The following is a 20,990-nucleotide window of genomic DNA, read 5'->3' on the forward strand; positions in this document are numbered from 1 at the left end:
CAAGACGACTGTGATTGGTTTAAAGAAATGGCAATAAACCAGAGCACGTTTCCCTTCCATCCCCGAATGCTATGTGGAGTAGCCAGACCTTCCTCCAGCGTGCTTTGGAGGAGGGTCTGGCAAAACGAAACTGGCCTATACGTGACTCCCCCGTCCGCAAAAATTACAAATGGTCAATTGGTTAGGGTTAGGCATTGACCTCGAGTGGTTAAGGTTAGGATAGCCGATTGGTCAGGGGATCGGACCTGAACAAATCAGGTAACGGTGACCTTGGGTAATCATGGACGCCTAGCCAATAGTAGCTATTGAAGGGGCGGGTCTTGGCGTGGCTATAGTGGGGGAAAAATACCGCCCCCTGTCCCCCCGTGGCAGTGTAAATACCAAATGTGTAAAAAATCAGCAACAAATGCACTATTTCCAATGGGCTTGAGGGTCGTAAAAGTCCGAAAGTATTGAGAGACGGGCGAGCACATTGTTGGTTTTGGTCTTTTCATGGGATTTGTTGACAAGCAAAAAATAAGCAATATTTACAGTAAGTATACGTTTTAAGGGTACTAAAAACCATCTCTACAGCCGCTTCAGTGCAAAACATTTCAGTATGAGCACACACTCGGATCAGTCGATCTATAGTCCACATACAGTACAGCGTGTTGTTTTTGAAGATCCATTGTTTCTTAAGGCGTTGACCAATAAGCAAAATCTAATTTTACAAAGAAACTTGAAACCAAATGTTGCCAGATGCATCTTTGCCCTTCCCTGTGTCTGGCAACTTGGTAAAAGAAAACAAAAAGTGAAGGGCAAACACTGATGGATGCTGCCTTTTGTTACTCTCATCTTTACTTAAAGAAAGACAAATGCTGTCTTTGTCATTCATCTCTCCCTTATCATTTGCACATAGATGTGTCTTTTTCCCCTCCTCTATCTGCTTCACTCTGCTTTTTTTTTTCATCCATAAGGCATCGCTGTGTGCAGTTTTCTCTCTTTCTCCTTCCCTTTTTTTTATCTCCCCCTTTCTTTGTCCGTGTCCCTCTTTCTTACCTGTCCCTCTCTCCCTTTCATTTACTCTTTCTTGGTAAGGGTTTGATAACTAACTAAATAAGAATAAGATTTTTTGTTAACATGTCTGGCTTCTATATATCAATATATTAACATCTAAATAGATTAAAACAAACTATATTGAATCCCATAGAGCTTTCATATTTCATTTCTTTTTTTAACACTGGTGGCAAAACGAACAAGTGTAGCGATAAGAGCGGTCTAGTCTGACGAGACCACAGTGTGTCGTGTTATCCTGAAGTCTGTCTTCATCTAAAATAAGAAAAAGAATAATCTAGGGACAGTGTTGGTGAACTTGGAATCATAAAGTTGCAACTGACATTTCCGATCAAAAATGACTCATTTATCACTAGAATAGAATTTTTTGAAAAGAAGCTACAAAATCTGTTGGGAAAGGTTCACATTAGCTCACCCAGCAAGCATTCGACAGACGTGTTCATGCACATAGTCCCATTTTTGTGATGTGTCAGTTCAACATCGGCCCACCCAGCGCCAGATTTCACAATAGAATTCCTAAGTTGGCGTTGGAAACAGTTTTGCAGCGATATCAGAACGACATTTAGGTGTGGATGTTTCAAAAATGATGCAGGTCGCGGCTTCCGACAGATATCTCAACAGTCCTCTTGACACCGTGTTTTCATGACTGTTCAGCACTGATGCAGGCTAAAGATTCCTCCTCTGACTTTAAATGTTTGCTGGGCAGCTCTTGTGGGATGTAGAAAATCTTTGTCTGTGATTTTGGATTCATGTGATATAGTAGATAGTCAAAGAGGACATAATTTAACTCTACAGGAAGATCTAATTTTAGATGTTTGCTAACAGGGTAGAAAATCCAGTTTATAAAGGTCACGTTAATGTAGCTCTGCAGGATATGAAAACATCAGCATTCAAAATCGGAAAAAAACTACCTCGAGATACAGATGGAGCTTTATAATTCCAAACTCTAAAGAACATTTTCCTCCTCTCCAACTCAAACAAAAGCCCTCGCAAAGATGACCCAATATGAACCTGTCTATCTTCATTTGAATTTTTTTCGTCTCGCTCACACTTTCCCTCCCACGCACAGTCTCCGCTAGAGAAAAAAAAACACATTGCGACGGCGCACCCGGCGTGCACCTCTCACACACACGCTCGCTTGGCGTGCAGCATCTCGATGAGCAGGTTGTTGCAGGGCACCTCTCCGCTCAGATGCATGTAGCACAGGTAGTCCTCCGCCTGCGTGCTGAGGGAGCGCAGCTCCGGCAGCCGCACAACCAGCTGGCTGAACTTCTCCTGGAACTGAGGGTAGGTGGACAGGGTGTACTCCAGCAGAGCCCCGTTCACCTGCTCCTGGACGCCCTCCACGAATGCCTGGTCCTCCAGCAGCTTCACATCTGCACACACACACACACACACACACACACACACACACACACACACACACACACACACACACACACACAGAAGAGGGACAAACACAGATCATGACTCAGTGAGGGAATATATGAAACTGCTGTCCCATAGAAATACAATGGATAAAAGGGCCTTGGAACATGGTTTGCCGTGGCCATTTGATTAGTAAAAAAAAATAAAAATAGACAATTTTTGTTAGTTGTCATGGTGATGACACGCTTCTGTGGTGCTGTAGTCTATATCCACGATGATTAATTTAGGGCAGAGGTGTCAAACTCAATTTCACTGAGGGCCACACTGGAAATGACAATCACAATAAGGGCCAGACATGTTGAGTTTATTGACATGCTTTTATTTAACAAAAAAAAGTCTATTAACTCTGTATTATTACACGTCTCATATAGCTTTCTCCCATACAGTGTGGTCGACATAAAACCCTAAAATAAGTCAGCAAAAAGGTTTCTGAGCCATCGTGGAATTTAGAGAGTCATGAACAGCAAACTTTACATTTTTAAAAGCAGCTGCCGCCCAGCCGACTTTGCAAGGGGCCGGATTTGGCCCCCGGGCCTTGAGTGTGACACATGTGATTTAGGGGATAGCTCCGATGCCGCCGGAGGTTCCGTCGGATGTCCCTCAATTTCGGCCAGATGTCCGTCACCTTCCGCTTCCTTTGTGTTGGCGTTCTAAACTCGATTTCTGAGGACTATGGTTAACTGCTCCTCAGATCTCTGCAGGGTAAAGCCAGATAGCTAGCTCTGTCGAAAGTTTTCTCTTACACGACTACAACAACCTTTGAACGTACAAGTTCCACCAAAACAAGTTCCTTCCCGAGAACGTTTTGCAGAGGCACCGTAGCTCCATCCTGCGCTTTGCGCAGCCCAAGACAATTGTGATTGGTTTAAAGAAATGCCAATAAACCAGAGCACGTTTTTCTCCCCATCCCGGAATGCTGTGTGGTCTAGCCAGACCCTCCTCCGCAACGCTGTGGACATAGGTCTGGCAATGCGAGATATATACAGTAGGCCTATATACATTCCTATCCATTTTATTTCTATGGCCAGTCCACACCACTTTGTTTACTCTTTGTTTTTAATCAATTTTACTTAATAAACTTACATTTTGTTTATCCAACTTTGTTCCCATGGTAAGCAGCCTGTTTGTTGCATAGTGGGGCATATTATCTTTTGAGAAAACCCTGGTAGGTTAGGTACCAAGTGAATCCAAGGAAGGGTTCAAATCAAGGGCAAATTATTTTGGTTAAAGGTGCTTTTAAGACGTTTTGTCTCTCATCCGGAAGACTTTTTCAGTTCTAAATAGCTAGGTTTCCCTACCGTTCAGTCAGAACAGAAGAAGTCTCTCAGATGATGGACTTTACTTTACTATTTTTTTTGTGGCGACTTTTTACTTTTACTCCGTACATTTTAACACGAATATCGGTACTTTCTACTCCTTACATTTTAAAAATTGGCTCGTTACTTTAGTTTTGTACAAGAGGTCGTAATGTCGGAGAATAGCGCGGACACGCGCCTCACACCGCGAGCGGGCGCGTGCGCCACACAGAAAAAAGTGAGAGAAAAGAAAGAGAGACTGCTGTCCGGAGGATAATCAGTTGAGATCGTGTGTGTGCGTCCTTGAGAATTGTAAGTAGTATAACTTATGTTGTCAGTTCCTTTAAGCCTGTTGTTGTATTGGTCTATAGTTCCTGCACAGTTAAAGTAGGTTAGCTAGTGATTTAGTTGTTTGTGTTCTTCACCTGTTAGCTAGGTTTCACGTTGCTTGTAAAGCATCAAAAGAGAGAAGTTGTCTCTGTCCGTGTTTTACAGACACACCTGGGGGGGGGGAGGGGCGAAGTTGGAAAGCCCTAAATACAGTCCCTAATCACAGCCTTAACAAGTTTCAAACAATTTCACTGGTTTTCATATCAATACAATTCAATCTAATTGGATGGGAATATACTGTGGGCTACGTTGCATGTAAGGCACCACTACAAGACGACTCGACAGATTCGGCCGCATTCTGCATTCATTTGCGGCATAATTGCAGCTTGATGGCGGTAACGTTAGCACTAGTAGTATGGACGGCGACATGATTGAAAATGAAGAAAACAGAGATCCCAGAGATTAGGCAGACAAGCAGCAAGACATTCCCAATCATCCCTGGCCTTATCTAAGAGAGATGTTTGAGATAGGCTAGGAGGCGTCAAGTATGACTCCTGGCCAATGTGCTGTGTAACTCTAAAAGTATGGGGAACTTCTTAATTAATCTATGTTTATATATTGTATCCTTTATTTTCTTTCTATATTTGAGCACACACACACATGCATGTAGATTCCTTTAAATGTTAAGGGGACGATTAAAAAAGAGAATCTGGATCTGTGAATTCTCACAGAATCACAATTGAATCCATATCTTGCTACTCAGTCAGAATCCTATTAAGCTGGAGTCCCAGTCTCTGTCACAATAATCATATATGTGATGTTTGGCAGACATCCATTTAAAATGTAGACAATGGCATATAAAGAGCCTGGTTTTTATGTCCACTGAAGTTTCTCATCTTGCACTCTAGTAACGTGTGTGGTCCAGGTAGCTTTGCATAAAAAGTGGTTGTCATTCGCAAGGCTACTTTTACTTTTATACTTTAAGTACATTTCAAAGCCTGTACTTTGTTACTTTTACTTAAAGTGATGGTTCGGAGTAATTTCACCCTAGGGTCCTTTGCACCATGACCTCGAGCCAAACACTTTTCACTGGTCTTTAGCCGGGATTGGGAGTTAGCGAGTAGTGTTAAGCAGCGCTGAAAGTTAGCTTAAAGCTAATGGATCGTGTTTTTCTTAACATTACCCCAAGACTATGCCGAAAATGATACAAAGGTCTACACTAGTATATATAGGTTATGCACTCATAAACGATGGATTTAAGGTGTGTAAGTATACCAGAAGGTTATTGTAGAATAAAGCCTGCTGGCTTCTGCTCTCTGCTGTTGTTGTTGCTGCTTAAGACGAGTAGCTTAGAAGTCATTAAATTACAATCAAAAGAGATGCAACAAAAATATTTTTTAATTTAACTTATTTTTTAAAGTAAGTGCTGTAGTATAACTAGCAGGAGACAAGTAATAATTGAGGTAAGTTTGGAGACATTACCTTATTTAATCATTAAATTAATAAATATTTTTGTTGCATCTCTTTCGTGTTGTTATTTTGTAGATGTCCCTAAGCACTCTTACTGCCCGGTAGTAACAGCAGCAGCAGCAGCAGCAGCAGCAGAGAGCAGAAGCCAGCAGGCAAGTGTTATTTACATAAACGTCTGGTGTACTTACAAATTTTACAATCCATCGTTTTATGAGTGCATAACCTATTTGTACTACTGTAGACGTTTGGTATCATTTCGGGCATTATTAGTGGGGTAATGTTAAGAGACACTTCGGATCCATTAGCCTCTGCGCTAAGCTATTCAGCTGATAACGCTTCTCTACGCTAACGCTCCCAATGTTCGACCCAGGTGAAAAAAGCTTCTGGGGGGGTGTTTGGCTCAAGATCATGGTGCAAAGGACCCTAGGGTGAAATTACTCCGAACCATCACTTTAAGTAAAGAAGTTAAATCAGTACTTCTACTTTTACCAGAGTATTTTTTAACACAAGTATCTGTACTTCTACTTAGGGCTGGGCGATAAATCGATTTTATCGATTAAGTCGAATGTGTAGTCAACGTAGATTTGTTTAAATGAAAAATCGATTTTCTCCTTAACATCCGCCGACGCTCCCCTCTGGGCTCCCGTAGCTCCGAACGGGCTCATCCCTCCCCCCGCGCGTTTGCCATAGAGATATACAAACAACATGTCAGCAACAGGGACTAACATTAATTATTTTCTTAACCAGTCGTTTCATTACTTACTTATCTGTAATCTCCGCCGAAATGACCGGCCGCTCGCGGTGCACTGTCCCCGGTTGAGAGTCACCTATTCTGGGTAACTGAACCACCAGCTGACCTGAAGGAGCACCATGCGGGGCACCAGAGCCGGTGTTGAGGAATTCTTTTGCGGCTCAACACATCTACTAAATGCCGCTGATACAACCGAGCTGTGACGGAGGTCTGTAGCGGCTTAAACAACTTGCAATCGCCGCTCTGTAGCACGGAGCTCCGCTTCGACGTTTGTTTTTATCGCTACGAAGGAGCTTGCTACAGGTATGCTACATTCAAGAGACCATGGGATGTTAACGTACGTTACTCAGCAACAGGTGAAAATAGGGGCAAGGTTGCGCAATAACGTTAAAATGATTTGAACTTTTAGCGAGGAACGAGAAGTGAATTACCACCTGTATGTGTGAAAACAGCTTTATCTCACGCATCCGTTTTGTTGTTGAATATATAGCCCCCCCCAAAAAAAAACAACAACCTTAAACCAATTTATATTTCCACAAAATTGGCATGAATAATCATAATGGTACATGCCCCATGTGTGTGTATGAGTCAAAACAAAATAATGTAATTGTCATCTGCAGATTGATTTTAAGTAGAGGGAGAAAAAAAATCGATTTAAATCTTAAATCTGATTTTTTTTTTAAAAATCGGGGATTTTATTTTTAGGCCATATCGCCCAGCCCTACTTCTACTTAAGTACAGGATGTGAGTACTTTTGCCATCTCTGCAGGTAAGGTACTAGCCTTCTAGAAGATTCCTGTTTTTCTTTGCAGATTCTTTTAACAAGTAACATGTACATATTTGAATGGAAGCTAGTTAGGTTCTGGCCAGAAAGGGTTTTTGAAGGCTTACATAGATAATATATTTGCACTCAAGCTACTGAAAGCCAATATTGAATTTACAATGTGACCATTTTCATTTAGAGAAAAACTAGCTTGCTCTGGAATGTTGGTATTGTAACGATACATAAGTTAGTTTATATCAGAAAGAAGAAATAAAACTGTGTGGGTGTGTGCGCGTGTGTGTGCGCATGTGTGTGTGTGTGTTTGTGTATATATGTGTATGTGTGTGTGTGTGTGTGTGACAATAGCCAAGCCCTCCGTTGGACCGGCATTCAGCATCAGCTGAGCCCATCTTGGAGAATCCATTCACACAGTAATTAAATGTTTTGAATCAATGTTCTGAATCATCTTTTCAAACTGCTTAAGGGCAATTAAATTACCCCCGACAAACCTGACTCTGAAGATGAGGGAGCGCGAGAGTGCGAGCAAAGAAGCCGCAGGCAAACAAAGCAAATATTTTCTGTCTATGACAAGTGCCCTCCCCATTCAAAAGCTCTTTGTTCCCCGCTTGCCAGCGCTAAACAGCAAACACTTCTGAGAATCTAGGCAAGCCACATCTATGCTCTCTCCACCTGCGAAAGCCGCTACATGAATGTCGGACCCATCAAATGATAGACCCATCCATTACGCTTCTTTTGAATGCCATTAGTGGACAATGGAGGAGGATGTCTTTGTTAATATTTGTTTTGTCAACCCTAGAAATTTAATTAAGTGAATTTATTGGAGAGAAAAAGGCCAGTTTGGAAAACACTTGTAACCTTACAGATAAAGAGGTATTGCAGATAATCTGCAATTGTGAAATTTTTTCATTAAAATGTTTGTGTTGCTATTCAAATTCCGCCAAAGGACAGCATCAGTATGGGCCTGCAGCGCCACCGAGTTGGTTGATTTTTACCCACCACTCTTCTGAAAACACCCAATCTACAGGCTACACGTGTAAGCTCAGGCCTATGTTCCAATCACATTTATTTTCAGATAGGTCAATCGAAGGATCAATCTTTTAATCTCTTACTTATACTAATGTTTAAAGGAAGAGATACTGTTTTCCCGTTTGAGCTGTTTAAGCCTAACAAACTGATATTACCTTATAATAATCATCACAATTAGCAGCCTTGTCTCCTAAAAATTAAGTTCCCATACAACTACAACATTTATTTTAGTTTAAAACCAAGCCGTGATCTTTGCCTAGACTTAACCAATCCACAGCGTTAAATATGTTGCCAAAATGTATACGAAATATAATTGAGAATGCAGTTTAGTTGTATGGGAACGCAATTCTTTAGGAGGCAGGGCTGCAAAAAAATCTGATACAAGCTATGATGACAGCATCTCTTTTCTCTTCTTTTTGCCAGATGATTTTTTATTCAAAACTATCTGCACATTTATCACAGCGATGAAGCACAAACGTGCAGAGGACTCACTGGGGTTGAACAGGAAGAGGAATTTCAGACAGGCGATCTCTCTGCGATCCAGCTGCAGCGCCCGCAGCCTCGCCGCCAGCTCCTGACCTCTCTGGACCATGCTGGACAGAGTCGCCTCAGCTTGGGACAGGATGAACGGCAGCTCCACCTGAAAGCACAGGCTACTGGTTATTTTTCTAAGTCACTACAGTACGTGGGCGTAAATATTATCCAACAGATGGGGAGGACAATAAACACAAAATTTTAGAGAGCATATTATTGAAGGGGACACAAATAATAGCTTACATACAAAATTGACTACGTAAGTTGGCTGGCAAGTCTATTTTGTTCACTTGAAACATCTGATGAAGTGACTCTTTTCTCCTATAGGCCTACAGATGATGAACCGAGAACTGAGCCTCCTAGCAAGCAAGCTAACTAGCTAACTAACTAGCTAGCTAGCCGGCCGGCCACTAAATTAGTAAAGTTTAACAACTAAATGTTTAATTCACACAGCATAGAAAAGCACAGTGCTCTCGCCAGATGAGTGACACTTTGTTCAGCTCATTTTCTATAACAAGTGTGTAGCATGAAAGCATGGTGGGTGGAATTAGCAAGCTAGCTAACTAACTATCCAACAAGCTACCAAACAAGCTAAGTAACTTTATAACTGCTAGCATAGCGCACTCGTGGAAAAATACACCCATTTTTTGGACATGACTAATTTATTAATGACTCAGCATCACCCGTATTAGAGAAAAGAATCACTTCATCCAATTTTGCTTATTTCCGTTGTCACTTTTGCGTTTGTGTTGTGGCTTTTGCATTCTTGTTGTAGCTGTTTTTATTTGTGTTGTAGCGTTTGCATTTCTGTTGAACCGTCTCGCCCACTGTATTCAAGCTTTACAAATGACTGTACATTGGCGAAAACCAAAAGATTCCAAATGTATCTGCTTTTTACAGCTGGTCCATTTGATAGATGAAGCAAACACATTGGACTCCACACTGGAACTGCAGTCCAAAGATTTTGAAAAAAAAGCCCAATCCATAACCACATTTTGAATGTAGTGCAGTGGAAGTGAATGAAGCACACTGTGCATTGTGCTGATGGGAAGTTGTGTGAGGGAGTTGTTACCTCCTGGCCGGTCACCAGCAGGATACTGTCTTCCTGTCCATGTTGCACTTGTCTGAAAATGTGATCCAGGACCAGAAGTTCAGACCAGCAGTTATGGAGCAGCTTCATTTGATCTCCCACCTTCAGGAAACACACACACACACACACACACACACACACACACACACACACACACACACACACACACACACACACACACACACAGACGGACACAAAGGGAGAGTTAAAGACAGAGACAGAGAGACAAAAAGACATTGGGCCCTATTTTGCACTCAGCGCAATTGCCTTTGTACACCGATGCATGTATCATTCCTATTTTGCACCCGACACATAGCGGACTTTTCCCTCCACAGACGCACGTTGGTAAATTAGGGAATGTATTTGCACTCCCAGGGGCGGTTCAGCGAAAAGAGGAGGCGTGTTCAGGCGCAAACGTTCCCTGGTGCTATTTTGCAGTTTCAGAAAACAATTCCGCCACTGACCAGGAAAAACCTGGTCTAAAGTCAGTGGCGCTAGTCTAAAGTCAGTAGCGCGTTATTCAGATGCTATTTTAGGGACGCATGCTTGGCCATAGTGTAGCGTGCGCACAATGTGCGTACACTTTGCTTCTGTCATCTACACGGAAGCAGCAATTCCCATTTTTGCAAACCATACATAATTAGGAAAAATATTACTGAAAATGCGTTTCAGGTTTTTGGATAGATCAGGAGGCACTTTACAGTACAGTCCTCAAAAAGTCGCAGCATTCTTTGTGGCTTGTGTTTTACACAACATTTCCATGAATCATGGATCTGTTGATGAAATAAATGAGGAAATATTAGAGGACTTAAGGAGACGTGATGTTGAGCTACGGCGGGATTGGACACTTGAGGGAGTGGCAATGCGTGATGTGCTCCTGGTGGAGCGGGTGGACGGAGATGGAGTGGGGGGAAGAGGAAGGGGCACAACAGGAGCAGGTGGTGCGTTTGGAGGCCCACACTCCATGGCTGCAGCAATCCTCTCCAGACTTGAGGAGATGCGCCCGAGAGGCCGCAGCAACATCGCCACCCGGCCAAGACGGGCATTCATTACTTTGCCGCATCCCGGACAGCTCCCGCTGGCGTGCGTCAGGCAAATCCGCCGTCATAATAGCAGTCCGCCATGGAACAAGCGCGCCTGCTCTTAAAGGGAATGTGAGATGACGCTCTGATTGGTTATTTTCACGTTACGCCCCTAACCACACCTAGTTACTTCAGACCAACCCATTTTAGATTTGTGTTGGGCGCAAGACTCATTTATCCCGCCGGTATAATAGCAACAGCGCCCGAGATCCGCCCACAAAGCTACTTGCGTTTTGCGTTTCATACTTGCGTTTCAGATGTTAAAATAGGGCCCATTATCTTTAAGGGCAACTATTATATAGCAATTTCAGGTTCATACTTGTATTTTGAGTTTGAACTAGGACATGTTTACATGCTTTAATGTTCAAAACACACTTAATCTTTCTCATACTGCCCATCACTGCTGCACCTGTTTTCACCCTCTGTATGAGACAAAAAAAACTGTTGAAACCGGAGCGTTTAAAACAGCGTTTTAGCTCCTGGGAATTTCTCTAAAATATGTTTACCTCATTATTTGAATGCTACGTTTAACATTAAAATCCAACATTATAACATTGTACATATGACAGAAATTACGGAAAAGCATAATATGTCCACTTTAAAGCAAGTCCACAGTGTATGCTCACTCAGTAAATACATGTATACACTGTAGCTTTTTCTCTTCTCTTTGTTATATAAACTCATAATCCTGATCGATAATCTGCAAAGCCTGACAATAGTCCTGATTATTTCACTGTCACTGTCTCCCACAGCCTCTATGTTCACGTATAGAAGTGAAAATCAATATCCTCTTTTTAAATTGTATTTTCTATAATATGTTTTGTTTATGAGGGTTTATGAAACCATCGCACACGGCTTATCTTCTTTTGATGTGTAAGCTCACTCGGCCATTCAATGTGATTCTGATTCAAAATGAATACAAGCATACAATCCAGAGCGAAAAAGTGAAAAATGGGAAGACCATTAAAAACAAGGAGAAAAAAGAAGAGAAGCTTGTTGGTATTTGTGTGTGCTAATGCGTTGGGTGTTTGTGTTACTGCTATATGTTCCGCGTTGTGTATTTACGAGCGTTGTCTGAGACCTCTTCAACCTGCTCACCTCTCCCTAACCCACCCCCACCTCTCCTCAGTCACATCTGCTCTGCTCTGGGGGATGGGTGTGTTTTCAGATTGACCCCCCCCCCACTCCCCCTTCGCTGCAATATTGTCTGTAAACTGAAGGACACGGCAGTCAGTAATTCTGCAGCCGCAGCTGCTAATAGGCCCCGACACACATCCATCTGACACCGAGCTGACAGAATTACTGTCCATCTGAATGAAACTATATATCAGTCGCAGAGGAGAGGGTCCAATCTTTTTGGTCACATCTGGAACGGTGCAGTGGTTGGGGGTTCTGGATGTACAGTGATCAAGGAAGGGGTTAAGGAAGCAAGAGGTCTCGGTGACCTCCCGCGCTTCCTCTCCGAGAGGAGTTGGACACTCAGCTGCAGCCAAAAAAAATAATTTAAAAAAAATCTCAAACTTTGCTGAACGTGGGGAGAATGGCTCTATGTTATCTCCCACATGGATTCTCAATGTTTCTGTCTGTCCATGTAAGAGCGTGGAACTGGATTCGACGGATTCATCGGGTTATAGTATACCTGTCAAGTGTCATGTTTTACCTGTGAGAGACACATTTTATCTCACAGCCATAATGAATGAACGAATGAATGATATTTCATTTACGTGTCATGCCACTAAGTGGCCCATCTCACACGGAATTACATGGCACCAATACAAAAGTAATTTCATCCACAGCTTCCTGTCCAATGCCCCACACACAACATACTCTGCTTTGCACAAAATAAAGAATAAAGAAAACATATTACAGCAGCCACAACACGATTGTGTAACCCATAAATTGTCCAACTAGATTTCATACATAAAACAAAACTACAGCCACAGAAAAGTAATTAAATAACAAGGAATGTCACTTCCAGAAAGAGAATCATCGCTACAAAGCCATCTTCCTTTTAGCCAAAAGGACCAAAAGATAAAATGTCTGGGATTGTCACAGGAAGTCGTATGGCGTCATGATAAAAGCAGAAAGTATTAAAGAGTGTTGGTCCTGAGCACTTCTTTTAAGGTTTACACCATTTTTATTTCCCTTCACTATTATTATTCCCATAACTGAACTCTATTAGCAGCATTTTTGCATTTCATCACATGGCATGTAAGTCAATCAAAATGATTCATCAATGAACACTATTAGAGGCCTCCATATAAACCCTCGCTCCCACACCGACCAATGTATTTGGACAATTTTACATATTTGTACTTTTTAAAAGTTTTGCAAACAGGGCAGCTTCTGTAATCTTTTTACTGCCGTTTCAGCTTTCTAAGAAACCTTAAAACATTAGGTCAGACAATAAAACAGTGTAAACCAATTTTTACATTTGGAAAGTTCAAACTGAACCCTTCTTATATTGTAATAATTACCGAGACTTTAGTACCTACAATACTTGGTGGGTCTTACTAAGTCAATGCATTCACGGGTTAATATGATATCGTACAAAAGGTTGTAGCGACCACCAAAATGACTAGTTAAGATTAGAAAAAAGATTATGGTTTGGATTTAAACGCCAGTGCCCTTAAGTAGTACTCCTGGGAAACAAACACCCGTTTCCTGGGTGAAAGTCTTGTGTTTTCCCCGGGACATGAACTCCGCTCCACTGCTTTAAAGGTGCACTATGAGTTCCTGCATTGTTTCAACGCAATTTAAATTTTTCGTCTCAAATCGTAGGCGTCTCTCTTTGATCCGCTAGCCGCCTGCCCCCTGAATACACTGTGAAAAAGCCCGGTCTCGGGAGACAACACAGGGGTAATAAACGTCAAACAAACACTAGGGGCACAGGCTGTGCACGAAAATACAAGAAACCACTCCAGCCAATCACTGACAAGATGGTTGGGGAGGGGGGTGGTGGGTTAGTGACAGTTAGTCAGTTAGTCATGATGGTCATATGGTGCATACAGCAATGGAATACATACGAATAACAGTGCATTTCTTTCCGTATCTATATGTTTGAATAGTTCATGATAACAGCCTGTACTAGTTGACTCTATTTGGCAATTTATTTTTGTGTTTGGTGCTATGCTTACGGTGGGAGAATGCAGAATTGTTCACATTATGGTTCCTTGGGTTAAACATATTAAGTTAAAGTACTAGATTAAAATAGGAGTGTAAGAGATAAAACAAAAGTCATACATTGTTACTGACTAACCACAAGCTTCCACAGGTGGCAGACTGACAGTATTCAATTTTGAGCAACAGAGGCTGATGTTGTTACAGACATTTCATATCAGCAAAAATGTCTGGCATTAGCAACATTGGCACAAATATATTATGTTAGTATCAAACTTTAAAAATCAATTATGGTAAAAAATAAAGTAGCAACCCTGTCTGAAAACCAGGAACAACCATTTAACAAAGTTTGGATTAAGCTTGTTTTGAGTAAGTAGAAGTATTAGACAGGACATCTATCATGTTTGCCAATCGAATCAATTTGATTTAGGGTAAATTGGGCTGAATTGGGGTGAATTGGGGTGAATTGGAGTGGGTGGTGGCTCGGAGGTTGGCGGTTTAATCCCAGGCTCCTCGACGTGTCCCTGAGCAAGACACTGAACCCCAAGTTGCTCCTCGGATACTGTAGGCATAGCTGTTCACTGCTCCTAGTACTAGGATGGGTTAAGAATGCAGGAATAAAATGGCACTACATTGTACTCTGGTATGTAACTATTAATAAATAAAGTTAGCTTTTGTTTTTCTTTATATTTTGAGGAATTATCGGTTGAGGCTAAATATTTGCAGTGAGTGGGATTGCAGACATGTAGCACAAGAAGTGTCTCCTCACCGTGTAGCTGTTGTAGTAGCCACATATTCCTCCTGTGTGCTTGTTCATGGTCTCATTTATATTATTCATTGATTAGTATATTATGCACTGATATTGTAGATGGTGGGCGTGTTTACCGGGGTTTGGGCGGAAGTGGTAACAGTCTATTTGTTTGCTTCACCTGTTCACCTGGTTTTTGGGCTATAACAGAGAGGGGGTGAGCCTGGGAGCGAACACTTTCTGCTGACCCCACTCCCGCACTTATTCGCATCACAAAGCAACTTCACATTTGGTAACTGCAGTACTAGTTCTATTTTACGTGTGGAGGAATAAATCATTGAAACTGGATCTTAAGCGCATCAAAGTATATTTTTCACCTCTCAGTGTTTAGTCCCTCGCAGCAGCACTTTTTTGGACTGCTTACAGCCGCAACAGCTGTGTTGTAACCCTAACCCCCTAACGCTAACCCTATTAGAAACAATCTTAACGTTCTGCACCTCATCAACAAACCTGTGGGGTTGCCCTGCAGAAATACAGGACAGGAGAACATGCAACAGTGATGCATAATTACAGGCTTACCAGCACCTCCCTGAATCTATAAGACAGTTTGCATTCAGCCAATCCACAGCTTCATTAACTGTTTATTAATACAATGTTGGAATGACACTCGGAAGGATTAATGTAACATAGTTATACAGAACAAATGAAGGCTTTATATTTAGAAAGAGGAAAGATATTGCTAACACTTTCTATGACACCCATGTCTATAACACATTATAAACATACTTATAATGCATTCTAATCTGTGTATAGCACTGTATAAGTATAGCTATAAGCACTCATAACTATTGATACTGCTTTATAACAACAATATGATGCATAAAGCATTTTATAATGACGTATAAGATCAATTATCATAATACTTTATAACTGCTGGTCACTCGCTGACATTATTTTGGCAAGGATCACAGGTATTATAATTCTCTATAGTTGTAATACATTGAAGCCTATCTAAAATCAAGGTTGTGTTTAGAGTGAGTAAAGTGTGGGGGAAAAATCACATTAGTAAAATGTAAATAAATAAAAATAAAAAGTCCATCTTTCAGTTGTGTCAAATTGGATCACCTTACCAGCACTCCCAGTACAGTACTTATTGTCTGTTATGATCTGTTTCTTCTTTTCTTTTTTTTAAACTACAGGCAAAGTAGAAATTGTTTCGGGCATTATCTATAAGTGGAGTCAATTGAGTCTTTAGAGTAAGTTTTTTCGGGAAACACTACATTGGTGAAATGTCCATCAGTGAGTTGTTCATCATCAAAAAGACGTGTTAAATTGGAGTACTCAATTTCTGTTATGACCCGTTAAACAAATACATATATTTTACACCGTTTTCTGTGTTGTTCTTGTATATATTTAATTATAATGTAATATAATATATTAATTTTTTTTTTTTCAAGTTATAGTGACTTACAACTTCCTTGTATTTTTATTGCTTTACTTAAAGCACTCAATAAGCACTTAAATGTCACAAAACTAAATAGTCACATTAATGCATTATAACAGTGATTATTATGTATTACAATGTATTATGTATGATCCTAGCAAAAATAATATCAGTGACTGACCAGCAATTATGAAGTATTATGATACTTATGATATGATACCTTATACTCTAAGTCTTTATAAAATGCTTTATAATGTGTCATGATTACTGTTATAAAACATTATGAATATTTATGAGTGCTTATAACTAAGGTTATACAGTGCTATGAGCAGATTATAATGCATTATAAGTGTGTTTATGATGCATGATAGACATGGGTGTCATAGAAGGTGTTAACAAAATATCTTCTAACGGTTGCTCCAATTTCCAATACTGTTACAATATTTTGTAGCTCAGAGTAGCTATCCATTACATCTATTTGCAAACCTTCTCGAACATGTTACTTTTAATTTGAATGTGTTGTGTGTGCTGCCTTTAGTAGCTGAACATTTATTATGTACATTGTGTTCAGTCCTTCTGCAACATCTTCCATGTTCAACAGGTGAATGGAAGGTCAAACACAAGACACGACAAAGACCACCTCTGGGGGAACTGCAGAAATCAATAGCTTCCATTCTGCTCGCGATTTAGCAACAATGTAGACGAGTGCAGCGAGAGCAGAGCAGTGCAGAGGAGACATTTCGCTGTTATCGCCTGAATGGAATGTAATTATCCAGCCGAGGGAAACAGCTCTTTCTTTGCACGGCTTTCTTGGCAAAAATATGCACCGCTTTGTTCTCACTGTCCATGTTGGCTGTCCACTGTACATAAGAATGGTCTGACTGTCAAAAGAAATACATCAGATGTGAATAACACAAGGTTTTGAGGAGGCAAAATAAGGCTGCACAGTTGTTATGGGGAGAAAAACCAGAAAACTGCTGATGTGACCTTATTGCACAATAGGCTGCCATTGCCTGTCTGTGTTTTCCTATGAGGGGATTCATTAATGCAAACTAAAAGATCACTTTATTTGACAGAATATTAACCTTAATTTATATTTTCTGACATCTGAGAATGGTAAATACATTTTCCACGCTAATATACCACCATTTTCTTTAACCACAAATTGTCACTATCTTCCTAATGAGCACGGTGATATCATTGAGTAAGTCTCTCAGAACCTAAACAGCAATTTATATTGTGTATTGTACATTATTAGTCATTAATCATAAGTAAATGAATAATGTTTGACAGATTATTTTTTGTGTTTACTAGAAATAACATTTATATTTATGCTAGTTCTCAACAGCATATTGAGGAAAGCTTTTTAATGAACATCTCTGCCAAGTCTCAAAATGTTCTTATTGAACATATCTTCATAGTTTTCCTACAGCATCCACCTTTGCAATACAACATCTGCTCATAGCAACTACAGCATTATGTGTGTTATGGTTTTGTTCAGGCACTCACAGCTCTTGGTGAAGGTTAGGTTTAAGGTTAGCAAAAGATAATAGTAGAAGCATAGAAAAGAAGCCGAAAAATACTTTTGAGACGGGATGTGTTTACTGTAGTGACATTTAAATGTATAATATGTAATTTTCCTCCAGGGCGGACTGGGGACCTTTGGTAGGCAGCTTTGGCGGCTCAATTTCAGCCAGACAAAGCCCCCCATGGGGTCTGACAACCCGTTCTCACTCCCAATACGGACGCTTGAGCAGTGGCTCTCAGCATCGGGTATGACGCTCGGGCTTAAGAGGTTAACGTACGGTTTAGCCACCAAGCATTAACATTGTCACAATGTAGCACATCAATAGTTGGATCGACATTGAAATATCATATCAATAAATTAGGTCTCTACTGTATTACTGTGTTGCAAAATGGCATGTAATTAATAAAAATGATTCTGTGTGGCAGAAAAAAATAGGCATTACTGTTACTAAGTACAATTTTGTGAGACTGTAACGATGTTCAGCCCCGACAAAAAACATAAAAAACCTTTATTTAAAGTGAAATGGCGGTGCATTGAACATCCTGTTGTGTGCGCAAGCACCCTGCATCTTTTCAAAATCTCAAGTTTACAGACATGTCGCTGCTGATTGGGTGACCAACCTCACCAAATGAGGAAAAAAAAACACCTCAAAGCCCATTGCACACCGCTTCGAGAAAACATGTCTTTTAACTCGGAAACCACTGCATAACGGTGCACACCATTTTGAGATTTGAACGTGCCCCTGGTATTTCCAGGCATTTCTCGTGTTTTGCTACTAGAGGGGTTAAAGGTTATATGACGCCATTGACAGGCAACCAAGTGACACACGTGTCACTGATTTGAACGAAAATTCTCTCGCTGGGTTTAAACAATGTTGAAAACATTTGGGATAATGTAAGTACACAAGTAAACAAAATATATAACATAGATATAGTCGTTTTAGACATTTAAAGCTGTAATGCGTAGACTCTTTCTCCCCCATGAGGAATTTTAAGTAATGACAACAAAACTGTTGGCGCGTCCACATGATACGAACCTTCCGTGACCGTGCACAGTCCCCACCCCTCCTCCACACAGTTGCTAGTAGCCAAGGAGGACACGGAGGATAAAAAAAAACATGACTGATGATGGATTCTTCAGAAGAGGTACTTATCTTCGCTCGGTTTTCTGCGCGTGAAAGTCGCCGGACGACACCATTTTCTGAATATAACAGAGAGAGAGTTGTGTGGAGCTGATACTCTTAAAGTGATGGTTCGGAGTAATTTACCCTAGGGTCCTTTGCACCATGACCTCGAGCCAAACACCCCCCCAGAAGCTTTTTTCACCTGGGTCTAACACTGGGCGAGTTAGCGTAGAGTAGCGTTAGCCGCTGAGTAGCTTAGCGCGGGGCTAATGGACCCACGTTTGTATCTCTTAAATGACCCCACTAATAATGCCGAAATGATACCAAAGGTTTACACTAGTATATATAGGTTATGCTCTCATAAAACGATGGATTGGAAAGTTTGTAAGTACAGCAAAAGTTTACGAACACTTGCCTGCTCTCTTCTGCTCTCTGTGCTGTTGCTGCTGCTTGCGCTGCAGCGTTAGACGAGTGCTTAGGGCCGTCTACAAATTACTATACCGAAAAGAGATACAACAAAAATATGTATTAATTTAATGATTAAATAAGGTAATGTCTCCAAACTTACCTCAATTATTACTTGTCTCCTGCTAGTTATATTACAGCACTTACTTTAAAAAATAAGTTAAAATTAAAAAATATTTTTGTTGCACTTTTTCGTGTGTTTGTAATTTGTGAGATGTCCCTAAGCACTCGCCTCACTCGTCTCAGCAAACAACAACAACAGCAGAGCAGAAGCCAGCAGGCAAGTGTTATTTACATAAACTTCTGGTGTACTTACAAACTTTCCAATCCATCGTTTATGAGTGCATCTCCTACATATACTAGTGTAGACCTTTGGGTATCATTTCGGCATTATTAGTGGGGTCATTTAAGAGATACAAACGTGGGTCCATTAGCCACGCGCTAAGCTATTCAGCGGCTAACGCTACTCTACGCTTACTCGCCCAATGTTAGACCCAGGTGAAAAAAGCTTCTGGGGGGGTGTTTGGCTCGAGGTCATGGTGCAAAGGACTCTAGGGTGAATTACTCCGAACCATCACTTTAATTAGCTTTGTATCAACTCATTTGGCAATGGCTTGAATGTAACAGACGTTCATTTATACGGATGTAGAAATATTGCATTTAAAATTAGATCTTTAAATGAAATTACCATCCTTCACTGACCTTAACCAACGCATATTAAAGACTTCAACAATCGTGAAGGCATTTTTTATAAATTATAATATTCTCAGTAGTTGTACAGTGGGTTAGGAAAAGAGTGCATCCACAGACAATGGTTCATTACTGATTCCCCTAGCAGATGCATGTGTTCAGTTGTTGCTTCAGTTATGTGTGAATGAATGTATGAATGTAAAGGGACCCGCTGAGACTGCATATGTGCCAGGTTCCGAATGTTGTGCTACGCTTCTAGTCATTTGTATACTGTATGACAATATGAAAACAAAAGAAAGTACAAACACGTTTGCACAAACTACATGTTGAACAACATGATAACAAGCAGTGGCTGAAATGTACCAAAAGGTGCCAGTACCCTAATTCAGCAGTTGCATGACATGATCATTACATGTGTTTTGGATATATTTACATTCATATCATGGTTTTCTATTCATTTCATTACATACATTTAGAGCTTGACATTAACTCTTTTGCTCACCAGCCACTGTGGCTAGGGGTTTTCCAAAGTTAGCCACGCAGCATTTTCACTAGCCACTATTTTGTGGGAAATAACATTTTATTTGATTAAAGTTAAAGTGATGGTTCGGAGTAATTCACCCTAGGGTCCTTTGCACCATGACCTCGAGCCAAACACCCCCCCAGAAGCTTTTTTCACCTGGGTCTAACATTGGGAGAGTTAGCTAGAGTAGCGTTATCAGCTGAATAGCTTAGCGCAGGGGCTAACGGACCCACGTTTGTATCTTGTAAGTTACCCCACTAATAATGCCCGAAATGATAGGCTATGCTCTCATAAAACGATGGATTGGAAAGTTTGTAAGTACACCAGAAGTTTATGAACACTTGCCTGCTCTCTTCAGCTCTCTGTTGTTGCTGCTGCTGCTACCTGCAGTTAGACGAGTGCTTAGGGCCGTCTACAAATTACTACACCGAAAAGAGTTACAACAAAAATATTTTTTAATTCAATGATTAAATAAGGTAATGTCTCCAAACTTACCTCAATTATTA

The 20,990-nt window shown here is 40.8% G+C and overlaps 1 protein-coding gene across 2 annotated transcripts in view; it reads right to left on the minus strand.

The window, feature by feature from the left end:
• Positions 1-830: 830 nt before the first annotated feature.
• LOC120561314 (nuclear receptor subfamily 5 group A member 2-like) overlaps positions 831-20,990 on the minus strand; it is a 37,015-nt gene continuing 16,855 nt past the window's right edge. For both annotated transcript variants that reach the window (XM_039804377.1, XM_039804376.1), the window contains exons 5-7: positions 9,744-9,863; positions 8,630-8,777; positions 831-2,429 (exon numbers count right to left, since the gene is read on the minus strand). In XM_039804377.1, coding sequence (XP_039660311.1) covers positions 2,176-2,429; positions 8,630-8,777; positions 9,744-9,863 — 522 coding nt within the window. In that variant the 3' untranslated portion in view covers positions 831-2,175. The remainder of the gene's footprint in view (positions 2,430-8,629; positions 8,778-9,743; positions 9,864-20,990) is intronic.

Source organism: Perca fluviatilis, chromosome 6 (genome assembly GCF_010015445.1).
Source record: "Perca fluviatilis chromosome 6, GENO_Pfluv_1.0, whole genome shotgun sequence".
Classification (NCBI taxonomy): domain Eukaryota; kingdom Metazoa; phylum Chordata; class Actinopteri; order Perciformes; family Percidae; genus Perca; species Perca fluviatilis.